General features: G+C 43.1%; 1 protein-coding gene across 2 annotated transcripts in view; it reads left to right on the forward strand.

Annotated features, from left to right (window-relative positions):
* The window catches only part of TRPC6 (transient receptor potential cation channel subfamily C member 6), a 114622-nt gene that overhangs the window by 13767 nt on the left and 83717 nt on the right, over nt 1-17138 (forward strand). Inside the window, exons 2-3 of one of the 2 annotated variants that reach the window (XM_075711193.1) lie at nt 2591-2679; nt 14990-15007. The exons of the other annotated variant lie outside the window; for it this stretch is intronic. Coding sequence (XP_075567308.1) covers nt 2591-2679; nt 14990-15007 — 107 coding nt within the window. The remainder of the gene's footprint in view (nt 1-2590; nt 2680-14989; nt 15008-17138) is intronic. 2 annotated transcript variants of the gene reach the window in all.

Consider the following 17138-nt stretch of genomic DNA (forward strand, 5'->3'; position numbering starts at 1 on the left):
TCAGCAGCAGGCTGCTGCTGCTCCTTGGCTCGTAAGGGGCCTGGGGATAGCTGAGTTGGGATTCTGCCTCTGTATCTGCTGAGGTTGTACTGCCCTACTATGTGACGATAGGAAACAGTCACGATTGTTGCAGCTTTATCAGCATAATATCCCACCTGTTTGTACTAAGTAAGCACATATTTCTGTGATGCTCCCTGGGCATGTTCACACTTTTCTATACTTATAGAATCATAGAACGCATTGGGTTGGAAGGGACCTTTAGAGGTCACCTAGCCCAACCCCCCTGCCGTGAGCAGGGACAGCTTTAACCAGATCAGGTTGCTCAGAGCCCCGTCCAATCTCACCTTGAATGTTGCCAGGGATGGGGCCTCCACCACCTCTCTGGGCAACCTGTGCCAGTGTTTCACCACCCTCATTGTAAAAAATTTCTTCCTTACATCCAGTCTAAATGTGTTCTTCTTTAGTTTAAATCCATTACTCCTTGTCCTGTCACAACAGGCCTTGCTAAAAAGATTGTCCCCATCCTTCCTCTAGGCCCCCTTTAAGTACTGGAAGGCTGCAATAAGGTCTCCCCGCAGCCTTCTCTTCTCCAGGCTGAACAATCCCAACTCTCTCAGCCTGGCCTTGTAGGAGAGGTGCTCCAGCCCTCGGATCATTTTGGTGGCCCTCTTCTGGACCCGCTCCAACAGGTCCATGTCCTTCTTGTGCTGAGGGCCCCAGAGCTGGACGCAGCACTGCAGGTGAGGTCTCACCAGAGCAGAGTAGAGGGGCAGAATCACCTCCCTCGACCTGCTGGCCATGCTGCTTTTGATGCAGCCCAGGATATGGCTGGCTTTCTGGGCTGCAGGTGCACATTGTTGGCTCATGTGCAGCTTTTCATCCACCAGTACCCCCAAGTCCTTCTCTGCAGGGCTGCTCTCAATGTCTTCATCCCCCAGCCTGTATTGATATTGGGGGTTGCCCCGTCCCAGGTGCAGGACCTTGCACTTGGCCTTGTTGAACCTCATGAGGTTCACAGAGGCCCACCTCTCCAGCTTGTCCAGGTCCCTTTGGATGGCATCTCATCCTCCTGGCGTGTCAACTGCACCACTCAGCTTGGTGTCATCTGCAAACTTGCTGAGGGTGCACTCGATCCCACTGTCTCTGTCATTGATGAGGAAGTTAAACAGGACCGGTCCCAGTCCGGACCCCTGAGGGACCCCACTTGTCACCGGTCTCCATGTGGACATCGAGCTGTTGACCACTACCCTCTGGATGCGACCTTCCAACCAATTCCTTATCCATCGAACAGTCCACCCATCAAATCTGTAACTCCCCAGTTTAGAGAGATGGATGCTGTGGGAGACTGTGTTGAATGCTTTACAGAAATCCAAGTAGATGACATCCATTGCTTTTCCCTTGTCCACTGATGCAGTTACTCCATCATAGAAAGCCACTAGGTTGGTCAGGCAGGACTTGCCCTTGGTGAAGCCGTGCTGGCTGTCTCGAATCACCTCCCTGTCCTCCATGTGCTTGAGCATAGCTTCTAGGAGGATCTGTTCCATGATCTTCCCAGGCACAGAGGTGAGGCTGACAGGTCGGTAGTTCCCAGGCTCCTCCTTTCTTCCCTTTTTAAAAATGGGCACAACATTCCCCTTTTTCCAGTCAGCAGGGACTTCACCTGACTGCCATGGATTTTCAAATATCATGGAGAGTGGCTTGGCAACTACATCAGCCAATTCCCTCAGGACTCTGGGATGCATCTCATCAGGTCCCATAGACTTGTGTACATTCAGGTTCTTCAGCTGGTCTTGAACCTGATCTTCCCTTACAGTGGGAGGGGCTTTACCCCCCTGCTCCCCATCTTGTGGTCCATCAGCTCGAGAGGGATGAGGAGAGAGGTTGCCGGTGAAGACTGAGGTGAAGAAGTTGTTGAGTACCGCAGCCGCCTTCTTGGTCTGTTGATACTAGGTCGCTATTCTTGTTCATCATGGTGGGTACGCTTTCTTTGACCTTCCTTTTCTGGCTGACATACCTGTAGAAGCCCTTCTTCTTATTCTTTGCATCCCTTGCCAAATTCAGCTCCAGCCGTGCCTTGGCCTTCCTGACCCCCTCCCTACACAGCCGGGCAGCTTCCCTGTACTCTTCCCAGGACACCTGTCCCTGCTTCCACTGCCTGTGCAGTTCCCTCTTGCTCTTTAGTTTGACCAGCAGGTCTCGACTCAGCCATGCTTGATTTCTTGCCTGATTTATTACTCTTGGGGACTGAGAGCTCTCGCGCTCTATGGAAGGTGTCCTTAAAGATCTGCCAGCTCTGTTCTGTTCCTGTGTCCCTGAGGACCGTTTCCCAGGGGTTCCTTCTGACTAACTCCTTGAAGAGCTGGAAGTTTGCTTTTCTAAAATTTAGGGTCCTGACTGTACTCCTCACTTTTCCCATGTCCCTCAGGAGTGTGAACTCCACCAATGTGTGATCACTGCAGCCCAGGCTGCCTCTAATCTTGATGTCACCGATGAGCTCACTTGCATTGGTGACCATCAGGTCCAGTATTGCGTCCCCTCGGGTAGGGGTGTCTATTACCTGGCTTAGGAAGTTATCCTCAATGCACTCCAGGAATCTCCTGGATTGCCTACATCTCACTGTGTTGCTTTTCCAGCAAATGTCAGGGTGGTTGAAGTTCCCCAGGAGGACGAGGGTCTGCAAGTGTGAAGCCTCCTGGAGCTGGAGGAAGAAGGCTTCGTCAGTAGGCTCCTGAATGTAGGCAACGGGTTATTAGTAGAATGTGTTCAGTGATACCCGCTGCAGTATTTGCAATAACGGGATGATACAGTTGAGCCATATAACTGACCAGACTTTGCCCTTAGGAACGATTTGAGACCTTCATTTGTGAAGTGTGGGGTTTTAAACTTCTGAACTGTTAGCATCCATGTAGCAAGCTGTTATTTCATCACTTAGTATCCTATGGGAAACTGAAAATTAGAGATCCCATTGAAGTTCTGAATAGGTTAGCATGATCCCATTCGACACAACCTAGGAATCTATAGGCGTGGCTGAAGAGTAGGATCACCTTAACTCTTGCTCTGCTTAGTAACTCCTGAGCTCAAGACTGAGATGCAAGGTGGAAGAGAACAAGAAAGCATCTATTGCTGCTATTTATACCTGAAAGTATCAGTTCTGAGAATGTAGGAGGCGGTAAATACCAAGTTATGACTGCTAAATACCTTACCAAAAAAAGGCAAGGTGCTAAAAATGATGTAACTGGAAGGAATGTTTCAAAGGAATGTAGAAAGTTAGGGATGTACAAAATAAGAATGACTTTTTTGCCACCTGTCTCAAATCGTTAATCAACATCTTCCTAAAAATTCAAGGTTGGTTCCAGAAAACAGCAAAGCCAGCTGAAGCTGCTGTACTTTCTCATGCTCTGGAACTGGATGTCGCAGACTGGGGGAGAGGGACTGTGAAACTTTTCATGACACTTCATATGCAGCATCTAGAGAAATAGTATGTTGACTAGACTAGCTTCACATCCCAGGCATTATTTCTGCATGAGAGCATGACTCTCCATTCCTCACTCTTCTATACTTACTGCTGCTCCAGAGAGTACATAGTATAACACTTACAAGAGGATCATGGGGGAAAAAAAAAACTTAACAAAGTTACAAATAATAATAAGTATTACAATAAGTATTACAATAAGTAAACAAAAATTGCAAGTAAAACTCTGCAAGTGCATGTTTTTTTCTCTCCCCCCCTCGCCCCCTCTTTGTTCTGACGTGTTACCTTGTAGACTTGGCAAAACAGAACAATTTCATTTTTCCAGTAGAGAATCTATATGAACAGTGTGTTCCCATTTTCCTAAGTCCTGTGTAAAAGTGAAAGCTGAGTAAATTTGGAATTTGCATTCATGGGAAACGTTACTGTTTTTGTATCCGTTTTCATGGTTAAAGAAGTTACAACTTAATTTGTTTTTGCCAAATAATTCTTCACGACACTGTTCTCAGAAATGTTCACCATTTACTCTTTGATCTGAAGTGTTTCATTATGTCTGAAATAAGAATGTTTAACTTTGGCTTGTTGAAGCCACCCTAAATCATATGTGACTCAATTCAATATTAACTGCTTTTGTTCCTCCCCCTGCAGCTGACTGTATAGAGGACAGTTTCAGCTCTCTGCTGAACTCTCTTTCCTGTAACGCATACATGGCCTGAATCCCTTGGCAGGCAGCAGCATTCAGAGCATATCTGCATGTTTGCGTTCGGCCGATGGTGTTCTCTTGGAAGAACAGCCCAGGCAAGGCAATTGTGACCAAAACTATAATCCTATCTCACTTCATTAGGAAAATGTTGTTAATTGTTCTGTGGAGCTGATGCTCCACATACATTTCAGACCAGTTACAAAGCAACCATATGAATGCTTTCTTCTTCTCCACAAGATTAAGGTTTGGATCCACGTAACACAACCTCCTTTTCTCCCCTTCATTTTAATGTATTTGGTTAAAATCTGGTAAGTGAAGTTAGTTAGACAAGCAAGAAAAATTCCTGTTGAGAGTTTTTGCTTTCCAGAACCTGTATTCACCACTGGATAAATGAAAAAACCGCTTTGATTCTCATTTTTTCTTGTTCAGTTTATTTCTCCAGCAGAAGAGTTTCCTTCCATCACAAAGAACCGATGCCGTATGGGTCTTAACTCTGCTAGTGTACACATGATTTCACACTAAAAAATGCCTTACATTGTTATTCTGCTTTGATTCATGTATTTCTCTGGATGTTAGTGTTAAGTGGTAAAGGATGATGTTTCTATGTAACTAAAAGTTTTATTTAAAGGATAGTTCTTCTCTAGACTATGTTGCAAAACCAGTGTAATTTAATAAGTAGAACTGAGTAAGAACTGCTTTTGCTTGGTATTTACTGTTGCACTGCAATGTCAGTGCTCCAAAGTCTGCATTTGAATAAACACCCCTTGGGAAGATTTCTCATTTCTTTCTTTCACCATAGTGAATTATTTAGAGGTAAGGTACGTTTGTGGTCTGTCAAAGACCAAGTTACAAGACCTGTTTCAACTAGGGCAGAACAGAAATCTCAATCCACAGTTGCTACCTCCCAGAAAGATGTCAGCAAGTCAGAACTGTTCTGTCTGTTCCTCAGGTTTCTTCTTGAAGATAAAGGTCTCGAGGTTTTGCCTGTGTATTTTGAAACTTTATTTTTCCACTGTGAAAGTGAACCTCTTGATTTCCATTTAGATCTAATAACAGTCTTTGTCAAGTGGTTGTAAGAGCGTCCCTGTGTTATTCTATTATTATCACCTAACTGGACAGCTACAGCAACTAATGATATTGTCAAATATACTGGCTCAGGGATTGCTTCTATTCTGTGGGATCAAAGGCAACATGGTTTTTGGTGGATGCCAGAGCTTTTGACCCTTTTGAATGGTGTGGGGGGCAGAAAGTTCTTCAAATTTTACAAATGTCACAGGAAAATATTCTGCAATTATGAAGTAACAGTAACTGGTAAAGGTCTCATTTTATGTCTTTGAGCTATCAAATCAGGTCTCTCCATTGTGATGTGTATTGGAATCATTATTACATCTCTGATCTGAGAAAGGCAAATGATCTTTTCCTGCTGGACTTGTCTCTGTGACTTGCACCAATTCTGTTTTCACTAAGAGTGTCCCTGAGGTCAGGATAGCAAGTACTTTATTTGTGCATAGCAGGGAACAATAAACATTGTCATTGTTTCTTTATTCTTATAAAGTAATTACTTTTTAATAACAGTAATTACAGTTATTAGAAGTAGACCAAAGTAATTACTTTTTTACATTGTTTTCCCTTTTACGTAAGCACACATTGAAATGCTAAGTACTTCTGCAGTGACTCTTCTTTATCCTGAAATTATATTGCACTGATTTTTTCTTTTTTTTCCTCTCTTTTTTTTTTTTAGTGCAGGGCACATACTTCTTCAGCCTCCTTTGCAGCAGATAGTGGGTAACATCTGCAGAAATAACTCTGCTCCCTCCTTGTTTTCCTGGAGTTCAGTTTCATGCTTTTTATCTGGTTTTAGTTTTCTTCTGGGTAACACCATTCAGCCATTCTTTTTGTTGAATACCGCTTTGTTTTTTACATACTTCTAAGGTAAATTTTATCATATTGCCTTGCTTCTTCCTTTTAATTAGCAATACATCATATTTATATAACGAAAATGACTTCTTCCTAATATAGATGCAGGAAGAGCATTGATAGGCAAATTTCATTATTTTCCCACAAGCAGAGGAAGAAAAAAATGTCTCCTGTACTGGAACTAGAATTATTGTGCAAATCTTTATTTTATCCAAGAAGGAAAAATTGGGTTAGATTTATTGTTTTCTCTGAACTTGATAAAAAATAGTGTTGCTAGTTAGTGTCAGCATTTCATCATTGGTTGAGTTACAAATGAAGCTTTTCTGGGAAATTTTCATGTGGTAGAAATACTTGGTTAGACTGTTCATATTAGCTGATGGACACATTTCATTGTGTTACAGAGCAGAATGAATGAACAAATGGATAAACATGTTAAGATCCTTACTCAAACGTGACTGCTGGAAAAATCATACCTGCCAGCTTTTTGGAATTCTGTTTAATATGTTATTCCATATCTATTTTATGGGAAACACAATGGTCTCTAGGTTAATTGCTGTCGTTACTACAGTTATATCTCTGTGTGTGTGTATATATATACATATATACAGTTATATATGCTCTGGTGAGACCTCACCTGCAGTGCTGCGTCCAGCTCTGGGGCCCTCAGCACAGGAAGGACATGGAACTGTTGGAGCGGGTCCAGAGGAGGGCCACCAAAATGATCCAAGGGCTGGAGCACCTCTCCTACGAGGCCAGGCTGAGAGAGATGGGGTTGTTCAGCCTGGAGAAGAGAAGGCTGCGAGGAGACCTTATTGCGGCCTTTCAGTACTTAAAGGGGGCCTACAGGAAGGATGGGGACAATCTTTTTAGCAAGGCCTGTTGTGACAGGACAAGGAATAATGGATTTAAACTAAAGAAGAACACATTTAGACTGGATGTAAGGAAGAAATGTTTTACAATGAGGGTGGTGAAACACTGGCACAGGTTGCCCAGAGAGGTGGTAGAGGCCCCATCCCTGGCAACATTCAAGGTGAGATTGGACGGGGCTCTGAGCAACCTGATCTGGTTAAAGCTGTCCCTGCTCACTGCAGGGGGGTTGGGCTAGGTGACCTCTAAAGGTCCCTTCCAACCCAAAGCATTCTATGATTCTATGATGATTCTATGATATCCTCTTCTGCTATTTTTGCGAAGCGTGGACAACTTACTGTCCATTCTTCCTAAGGTACTGAGCTGAACACATACTTGCTGCTTCTGCAGAAAGGAGTTCTCTGTCACCAAGTAGTCACTCATCTAATTCCACCAGGGTCTCCTATTACTTTTTCCTTTTCAGTCATTTAAAAGACCTTTAGTGCTTTTTCCCTTACTCTAAGTAGTCCTGAGGTTGTCAGTTGTCATTTTCCTAATCAGTTGTTTACATGGCTTTCATTTCATATCAGTTCTTTTTATCCACAAATGCATCCACTTATAACTTCCCATATTAGTCTAGTTCTCTTTCAGTCACGTGAGACATTTGTATGCAGCATGGAGGATCCGTGATGGCAAAGTCCATATTTTTCTCCTATTCTTATTTTATTGGCAGTTTTCTTCAGTTCAGAGCCTTCACCCATGACAGGTCAAGATCAGTGAGAGATATACGAAGGAGGATATCTGGAAAGATACTGTATTTTTAAAACAGAATAGGATCTGAATAGTATTTCGGCATGAAGAACTCTGAATTTAGGGGCTATACTTAGAAATTGATGCTATTTGATGACAGCTTAGGATTGTTATATTTCATATCTGCAGTTCTCACTGAAAAAAAAATCAGACACAATTATTGTCAATGCTAACGATGAGTGGGTTAGATTGATTTCAGCTACATTTGATGTTAATAGTCAGATTTTCAAGAAATAGATAGAGACTGAATAGATCTCCTGAGGGTAAAAGAATTACTCAGTTTTTGGTTACAATCCAGAATCTGACAAATATGATTAAAGCACAATTTATTCCTATGCTGGAGCGTTAGTTCAGTGCTGACTGGAGGGCATGCTGATCTGCCATATCCCTGTTACAGGCTTGTTGGTTTGTGTCGTACACTATAGGTTTTATGGGTAAACCATGCAGGTGAATTTCCCCTCATTCAATTAATAATTTTTTTTTTCTTCCACTCTCTTCTATTTTTACTTGCGTTGCATGTGGAAATATTGGGGTGATTTTAGTTGCACGTTGTTTCCTGTCTAGAATTCATGCTTTGCAACTTGATGGGTTTTTATTGTCAGCTCTGTGCTATAGAGGATAAGAGTTATTCTACTGAGGATCTTAATTTTTGTGACGTTTTTCTTAAAAGATGCCCTGTGGTCTTGGTTTAGGACAAGCAATAAAAAAATGTGAATATCTAAAATTAATAAAAGTTTTCAAAAATAAAGTGAAAGTATCTTAGACTTCTTACCTTTGGCAGCATTTCTCTGACCAAGTAGCACAGGAGGCAGCTAGCTGAAATGCTGTCTTGCTAAGGCATTTTACATTCCTTTGATCATCCTTTTTGTAATCCTCTCCAGCTCTTCTGTTGGAATTGATTTTTGTGGTTCTCTGACCTTTTTGCTGATACCGTACCCTATTGCCTGGACCTACAACTCTGTACAATAAACTGTGCTAAAGGTAATGCTGAAAATTGTGTCTGACTCATGCCGTAAGTAATTCACACCACTAGAACAGGGAAAAAGAAGAAAAGGCAACCCTGTGAGTTCGATCTGAATTCTGTGTCAGTGTTTCACCCTGTGCTTGAATCTCCCCATGAGTTTCTTGAATTGCTGCTGTATTACGATTGGATTTAGATACATTCAACGACTGGGGTGAGCTCATTAAACTGTACTGTGTGATATATGTTTGTTTTCCCTCCTTTTATAAACGTATATATAATACAGGCATCCACTCATACACATTCCCTTTTTTCCCCTTTTTAAAATAGATGGCATTACATGGAATTAAAGGAAATTACCCTTTGTCATCAAATAATCAAGGCAGTGAGAGTTCAGCAGAGCTCTTCACAACACCGGCACAGGCTTGCGTTATCCTGTTAGCATAGTGTCATGTTCCTGCTCATCTGCTGAAAAGTTCTGTGAGTAGATGGTGGCTGGACTTTACATGGGTATGGATTGCATGAAGGCAGTCAGGATTTTCCTCTCCCTCCCCATCACATGGCACCCCCAAGGTGAATTGCAGCTTCTGAGCTAAGGAAATATATGGCACTGCTGCCAGGATACCCTTCGGCAGGGTTACTGAAAGGTGCAGAGAGGGAAACGGAGAAGATAGGATCATGTCGTTGTCCCACAGATATATAAAAAGGGTGGCCAAGGTAGCCAGCCTTGTGGGATGCAGAGCAAGAGTTATTTTGCACCTTGTACATACAGAACTGTTTTATCTGGCTTAGTTTTTGACAGGCCAATTCATGTCCTTTAAATGCCAATTGACATCGTTTAAAGGCTTAGGCAGTTTGAGCATGAGTTTAGGGGGAGTCGTCATGTCCTAGCATCACACCTTTTAAATACAAGCCTACAGAGGGTCTGAAGCTGAAAGTCTTCTCAGTGCCCAAGCACTCCCTTGTTATTGCAGTAAGTGCCATGCTCTAGCATTTGGCAAGTGATTGCAAACATAAGCAAAGCAGATGAGTCAGAGTATGGCATTTTCAAACAAGGCCCTACAGAGCTGAAGACACAAATATTGACTGCTTGAGCTTAAATCTGTTGTCTGGAAAGAAAAGACTCTTGGGTTTTTATGTTGACAAGGCATAAAGCTGGGAAGGGAAAAGCTAGAGTCCTAACAAGCGTTGTCACAGATGGGTTTTGTTTGCAAGCCTGAAATCAGTTTTACTTCCTCTGTTTCAGCATATACTGGCTAATATTTTCATACTTTGTTGCAGTTGCCAAACACAAAGATGTTATCTGTAACTCCCCAGGTTATTATGGCTAGGAAAAGATAGTGCTCTGTAGAGCTCACCTACTGCTGGTAGGTCATGACATTAATAAGGAGAGCAGTTAAATTCTGTTTAAATACTGGAAAATAAACATATGTTGAAGAGGTTGACAACTGACGCGTAAGAGATGCAGATTGTGAACTTAATTTTAAGAGAAACGTACTAAACATGGGACTGCAGTACTGAAGATGCAATCCAGCAGAATGCTATAAAATCCAGTGTGACAAAAGCAAACATTATAATGCAAATGTTAAAATGGAGGGTGCCACAGTTGTCCATCTGGTTTGCCCAGCTTCTTTGTTCTGCTTAATCACAGATGCCGGCCAGAGAGATTTTTGTGTCTGGGGAGGCAAAACCCCAGGCCTGGGAAGGGGGCAGGCAGTGTTGCAGAAGCTGCTGTCTGTTTGATGCTGTCTGTGAGTATGGGGGCTCCATTCAGACAAAATAGTGATTAATTCCTGACTAGGAAAGCATGAAAGGATTATTGTTAGTAGTTTAAAAATGTGAGAGGACTATAAGGCACTCGACAACTATTAGTTTGTTTTGACAAATGTGATTATATGTGCTTAAATTACAGCTCTGTGGAACCTTCTTTTGCTTTTGAATTCATCCATACACAAAAGGTGTAGGGAGCAGTGGAAGTAGTATGAAAATGTAAATTATCTAAGCCCATCCATCAGGTTGAACACACATTTAAGACTCCTCCAGTTCAGAAAACACTTGAGCTTGTGATTAAGTCTTAATGGTGTTAATGGAACTAAAGTGTATTCTTAAGTGAAAACCACAGAGCTTCTTTTATGAACTTAGACTTTAGCTATAGAAGAGGAAATGGAAAGAACCCCTTCTGATATTTTACTACTTTTATGCTCCTACAAAAATATTCTTTTCTAGTTTCATATGTGTGGTATTTTCATTGTACAGAGCTTAAAGAGAAAGAACATATTTTAAATATATTAGAATCATAGAATCTTAGAATACCAGGTTGAAAGGGACCTGAAGGATCATCTGGTCCAATCTTTCTTGGCAAAAGGACGGTCTAGACAAGATGGCCCAGCACCCTGTCCAGCCGAATCTTAAAAGTGTCCAGTGTTGGGGAATCCACCACTTCCCTGGGGAGATCATTCCAATGGCTGATTGTTTTCATTGTGAAACATTTTCCTCTTGTGTCCAATTGGAATCTCCACAGGAGTAACTTATACCCGTTATCCCTCATCTTTTCTATGTGACTCCTTATAAAAAGGGAGTCTCCATCTTCTTTGTAGCGACCCTTTAAATACTGGAACATGGTGATAAGGTCTTCCCTAAGCCTTCTTTTCCCAAGGCTGAACAAACCCAGGTCTCTCAGCCTTTCCTTATTTGGCAGGCTTCCCAGTCCTTCGATCATCTTTGTGGCCCTTCTCTGGATCCCTCTCCAGCCTGTCCACATCTTTTTTGCATAGTGGGGACCAGAACTGAACACAGTGTTCCAGGTGTGGCCTGACAAGCGGTGAGTAGAGTGGGATAATGACTTCTTTATCTCTGCTGGTGATGCCCTTGTTGATGCAGCCCAGCATCCTGTTGGCTTTCTTTGCCACAGCAACGCACTGTTCACTCATATTGAGGTGGTTGTCCAGCAGGACCCCCAGGTCCCTTTCCACAGAGCTGCTCCCCAGCCAGGTAGACCCCAGCCTGTGCTGCACTCCTGGATTATGTTTTCTGAGGTGCAAGACCTTACATTTGTCTTTGTTGAACTTCATAAAGTTCTTGTTAGCCCACTCTTCCAGCCTATCCAGGTCTTTCTGCAGGGTGGCTTTCCCTTCCAAAGTGTCCATTAAAATAACTTAATTTTTCTAGTGTGTATTTTATCTCACATTCCTGAACATGATTCTGGCATTCTGTACTTTTAAATCATTTACTTATGCTGATATTTATTTTTCTTTTATGATTTCTTACATTGGGAAGCAATACATTAAGTTTTCTGTAGTATTTATTTGAATATTAGTCAGTCATTTAATCGAGTTGATAATAATGAGTTAGAAATTTCCAGACATAAAAATTTAAGTTCCAGTATTTAACATTAGTGAACAGTATTCATATGATATGTTAAAAGGATGGGTAGGCAAAGGGGTATTGTACATATACTGAACTAACTCGTTTCTGTGTGTGGATTCTATAAAGCCCGTTATAACGCTCTAAAGCACTTGTCAGTTTTGCAAATTTGAAAGGGAATAAAAACATGAGTTAATTTGCATAAACAGAGATTGAAAGATGATTTGGCATAGATGAGCAGTAGGACTTTATCTGCTAAGAGGCTTTCTTGACTGTAAGACGTTAGAATGAGAATTTAACACAGATGCTTTCTTTTTGCTACCTGAGACCTTTTAAACATGTCGGCACTGAGTAGTGGTGTTAACTGACAGCAGAGTCAATGGAGAGAATCACAACGTTTCATGCCTAGTTGAAGAACAAGTATTTGAAAATGAGGACTGCTGACTACAAGAAAAAATCAACCACTCATTTAATTTAGAAGAGCAAATGAGAGTACTTAAGCACTAAAAAACAAATCTAAATATATCCAAGGAAGTGTTTAAAAACATAGAATGTATCTTGGCTGTAGTCAAGTTGTTGAAGTATCTACTGCCAGGACTTCAGCTATTCTTACGGAAGACAGACAGTGAGGATGGGAACACCAGTGCTGTAGTTTTATAGCTCTCCTGAAGTAGCTCTGAAATTAGTGTTTTATGTCATAGAGAAGTAAGTTACAGCTTAATTTAGTCATCTAGCATCTCTTCAGTTTGTTTATTGCAGGTGAACGTGATTTGACTAAGTATTGCTGTACTTATACAAGACTTTATTTTCTAGTTATAAAATATGTGATACGTTTTCTGCATTTCTCAAGATACTTACTGGTTGTGTTCTTGTTGTCTAGGCTGAAAGTGTACATGGATTTCTGATTACCTGGATGACTTTCATTCTTACTGATTAAACTGCCGTGTGTGTGTTGTGGGGGGTGTTATGTTTTGATTTGAGAACCTTAACAATTTGCATTTTTAGCAATTAAGTATGACTGGATGATTTGTAAGTTGCAAAACTACAAAAAAACACTTTACTGTGTTCCACTTTCTTTAATGACAGTTCAGATATCTTTATGGTTATCTTTAGAGATCTTATCAATTTGCAAAAACAATTCCTTAGGGTAGTGGTACAGGCAATGTCATAAATGCAATTGAGACAGATAAATATCACGGTGATAATGGGGCATTTATGCATGTCAGCATAACTGGGAAAAGATCAAGGTTTTGTGACAGCTTACACCATCATTGGGGGCAAAATTGATAGCCCAGCTCAAGTGCATCTACACCAATGCACGCAGCATGGGCAACAAACAGGAGGAGCTGAAAGCCCTTGTGCAGCAGAATGGCTATGACATAGTCGCCATCACAGAAACGTGGTGGGACGACTCTCATGACTGGAGTGCTGCACTGGATGGCTATAAGCCCTTCAGAAGGGATAGGCAAGGAAGGAGAGGCGGTGGGGTGGCTCTGTATGTTAGGGAGTGTTTTGACTGTATAGAGCTCAACAGTGGTGATGATAAGGTCGAGTGCTTATGGGTAAGGATGAGGGGAAAGGCCAGCAAGGCAGACATCCTGCTGGGAGTCTGCTATAGACCACCCAACCAGGATGTAGAGGTAGATGAGGCGTTCTATAAGCGGCTGGCAGAAGTCTCGCAATCGCTAGTCCTTGTTCTCATGGGGGACTTCTACTTGCTAGACATCTGCTGGAAATACAACACAGCAGAGAGGCAGCAGCCTCGGAAGTTCCTAGAGTGTGTGGAGGATAACTTTCTGACGCAGCTGGTAAGCGAGCCTACCAGGGGAGGTGCCTCGCTTGACCTGCTGTTTACTAACAGAGAAGGGCTTGTGGGAAATGTTGAGATCAGAGGCCATCTCAGGCTTAGCGACCACGATATGATAAAGTTCTCGATTCTGGGTGATGCCAAGCGGAGGGGCAGCAAAACTGTTGCTATGGACTTCCGGAGGGCAGACTTTGGCCCCTTCAGGACCCTGGTTGGGAAAGTCCCTTGGGAGGCAGTCCTGAAAGGCAAAGGGGTCCAGGAAGGCTGGGCCTTCTTCAAGAAGGAAGTCTTAAGGGCGCAGGAGCGGTCTGTCCCCGTGTGCCGTAAGACCAACCGATGGGGAAGACGACCGGCCTGGCTGAATAGGGAGCTTTTGCAGGGACTCAGGGAAAAAAAGGAGAGTCTACCGCCTTTGGAAGAAGGGGCGGGCAACTCAGGAGGAGTACAGGGATCTTGTTAGGTCCTGCAGGGAGGAAATTAGAAAAGCAAAAGCCCAGCAAGAAGTCAATCTGGCCAATGCTGTAAAAGATAATAAAAAATGCTTTTATAAGTACATCAGCAATAAAAGGAGAGCCAAGGAGGATCTCCATCCTTTGCTGGATGCAGGGGGGAACATTGTCACTAAGGACAAGGAAAAGGCTGAGGTACTTAATGCCTTCTTTGACTCTGTGCTTAATGGCCAGACCAGTCATCCCCAGGGATGGGGACCAGAATGGAGCCCTCATAATCCAGGAGGAAGCAGTTAATGACCTGCTATGCCACCTGGATGCTCACAAGTCTATAGGGTCAGATGGGATCCACCCGAGAGTACTGAGGGAGCTGGCAGAGGAGCTTTCCAAGCCACTTTCCATCATCTATCAGCAGTCCTGGTTAACAGGGGAGGTCCCTGATGAGTGGAGGCTTGCCAATGTGATGCCCATCTACAAGAATGACCGGAAGGAGGACCTGGGGAACTACAGGCCTGTCAGCCTGACCTCGGTGCCGGGAAAGATTATGGAGTGGTTCATATTGAGTGAACTCAACAGGCAAGTGCAGATCAACCAGGGGATCAGGCCCAGCCAGCATGGCTTCATGAAAGGCAGGTGCTTCTTGACCAACCTGATCTCCTTTTATGACCTGGTGACCCGCCTGGTAGATGATGGAAGGGCTGTGGATGTCATTTACCTGGACTTTAGCAAAGCCTTTGACACTGTCTCCCATAGCATTCTCCTTGGGAAGCTGGCAGCTCATGGCTTGGACGGGCGTAGTCTTCGCTGGGTAAAAAACTGGTTGGGTAGCTGAGCCCAGAGAGTAGTGGTGAATGGAGTTAAGTCCAGTTGGCAGCCGGTCACGAGTGGTGTTCCCCAGGGCTCTGTTTTGGGGCCAGTCTTGTTTAATATCTTTATCAATGATCGGGATGAGGGGATTGAGTGCACCCTCAGTAAGTTTGCAGATGACACCAAGCTGGGTGGGAGTGTCGATCTGCTGGAGGGTAGGATGGCCCTGCAGAGGGACCTGGACAGGCTGGACTGATGGGCCGAGGCCAACTGTATGAGGTTTAACAAGGCCAAGTGCTGGGTCCTGCACTTGGGTCACAACAACCCCATGCAACACTACAGGCTTGGGGAAGAGTGGCTGGAAAGCTGCCTGGCCGAAAAGGACCTGGGGGTGCTGCTGGTTGACAGCTGGCTGAACATGAGCCAGCAGTGTGCCCAGGTGGCCAAGAAGGCCAACAGCATCCTGGCTTGTGTCAGGAATAGTGTGGCCAGCAGGAGCAGGGAGGTGATTGTCCCCCTGTACTCGGCGCTGGTGAGGCCGCACCTGGAATACTGTGTCCAGTTTTGGGCCCCTCAGTACAAGAAAGACATTGAGGTGCTGGAGCGTGTTCAGAGAAGGGCAACGAAGCTGATGAAGGGTCTGGAGCACAGGCCTTATGAGGAGCATCTGAGGGAACTGGGGTTGTTTAGCCTAGAGAAGAGGAGGCTGAGGGGAGACCTTATTTCTCTCTACAGCTACCTGAAAGGAGGTTGTAGTGAGGTGGGTGTTGGTCTCTTCTCCCAAGTAGTTAGCGATAGGACGAGAGGAAATGGGCTCAAGCTGTGCCAGGGGAGGTTTAGGTTGCATATTCGGAAAAATTTCTTCACGGAAAGGGTAGTCAAGCATTGGAAGAGGCTGCCCAGAGAGGTGGTGGAGTCCCCATCCCTGGAAGTGTTCAAAAAACGGGTAGATGTGGCACTTCGGGATGTCTAAACCAGTACAAAATAGGTGAGCTGTACCCCAGGGGTTTCTGGTTCTGTCAGTTACAGTGTGAGCATGTGGTCTAGCTCTTGTGCCCCTCTCCACATTGTACTTACTATTTGTATGTTATTTAGATAACTGTATAGAAATGCAGAGCACAGCGTATCTCAATGGTGGTGTAACACTCAAATGTATACATTAGTTGTGTTTAAATTAACCTTTATTCCTGCTTCACAATAGAAAAGCTCTGTAATGCATTTTCATTTGGGTATTGAAATGTCAAAGGGTCATGTAGAACACCCAAATAGGGTGCCCATTAAAATTAGAAGCTCTTTCATCTTGAAACAAGCTTGACCATCTTAAGTATGTTCAAGTAGAGCAAGACCTATGAGATGCTCAGCTCTGCCATTTTTTATTCTACTGTGTCAGTTAAAATGAGACATATTGAGCAATGTCTGTTTCAAAATAAACCCTTCATAGCCTTTTTTTTCCATATCTTTGCATTTTGATTGTGAATCTTTGTTGACTAAATTAGAGTTTTCTCTTTTGTTAATACCATTAATTGTGATAGGATCCCTTTATCCCTTTATTATCTTTTTAAAATTGAAGGTCGGTGAAGACTGATGTCACCAGTACGTTAACTCCTTTGGGATTCTCAGACTCATCCACTGTAGCTCTCCCTTGTGGTGGAGTAGTGGACCAAGACTTGTCTTGGTTCCTTGCTTTCTATTAATGTGTTTTTGGAATAATCTCTGACTACTCTTCAGACACCTTCAAGCTGTTTGAATTTCATTTTTTTTCCCCCATGCTTTCTGTTTCTATAATCTTCTTCTGTGTTTGTATTCTTTCATAGCAAGCTGTCACTTCCGTTTCCAGTACTTTCTTCTCATGTATCCAGAAAGGCCTGTGGTTTGGTCAAGATCATCTATTTTTTATCTTCCACAATAGAAAACTGTATATTTGTCCCCATGATACTGGCTTTATTTTTAATTATCTCCTAATTCACATTAACTGCTTTTCCTTTTAGAGATTTTTCCAAGATCTT

Source organism: Pelecanus crispus, chromosome 1, assembly GCF_030463565.1.
Source record: "Pelecanus crispus isolate bPelCri1 chromosome 1, bPelCri1.pri, whole genome shotgun sequence".
NCBI classification, from domain to species: domain Eukaryota; kingdom Metazoa; phylum Chordata; class Aves; order Pelecaniformes; family Pelecanidae; genus Pelecanus; species Pelecanus crispus.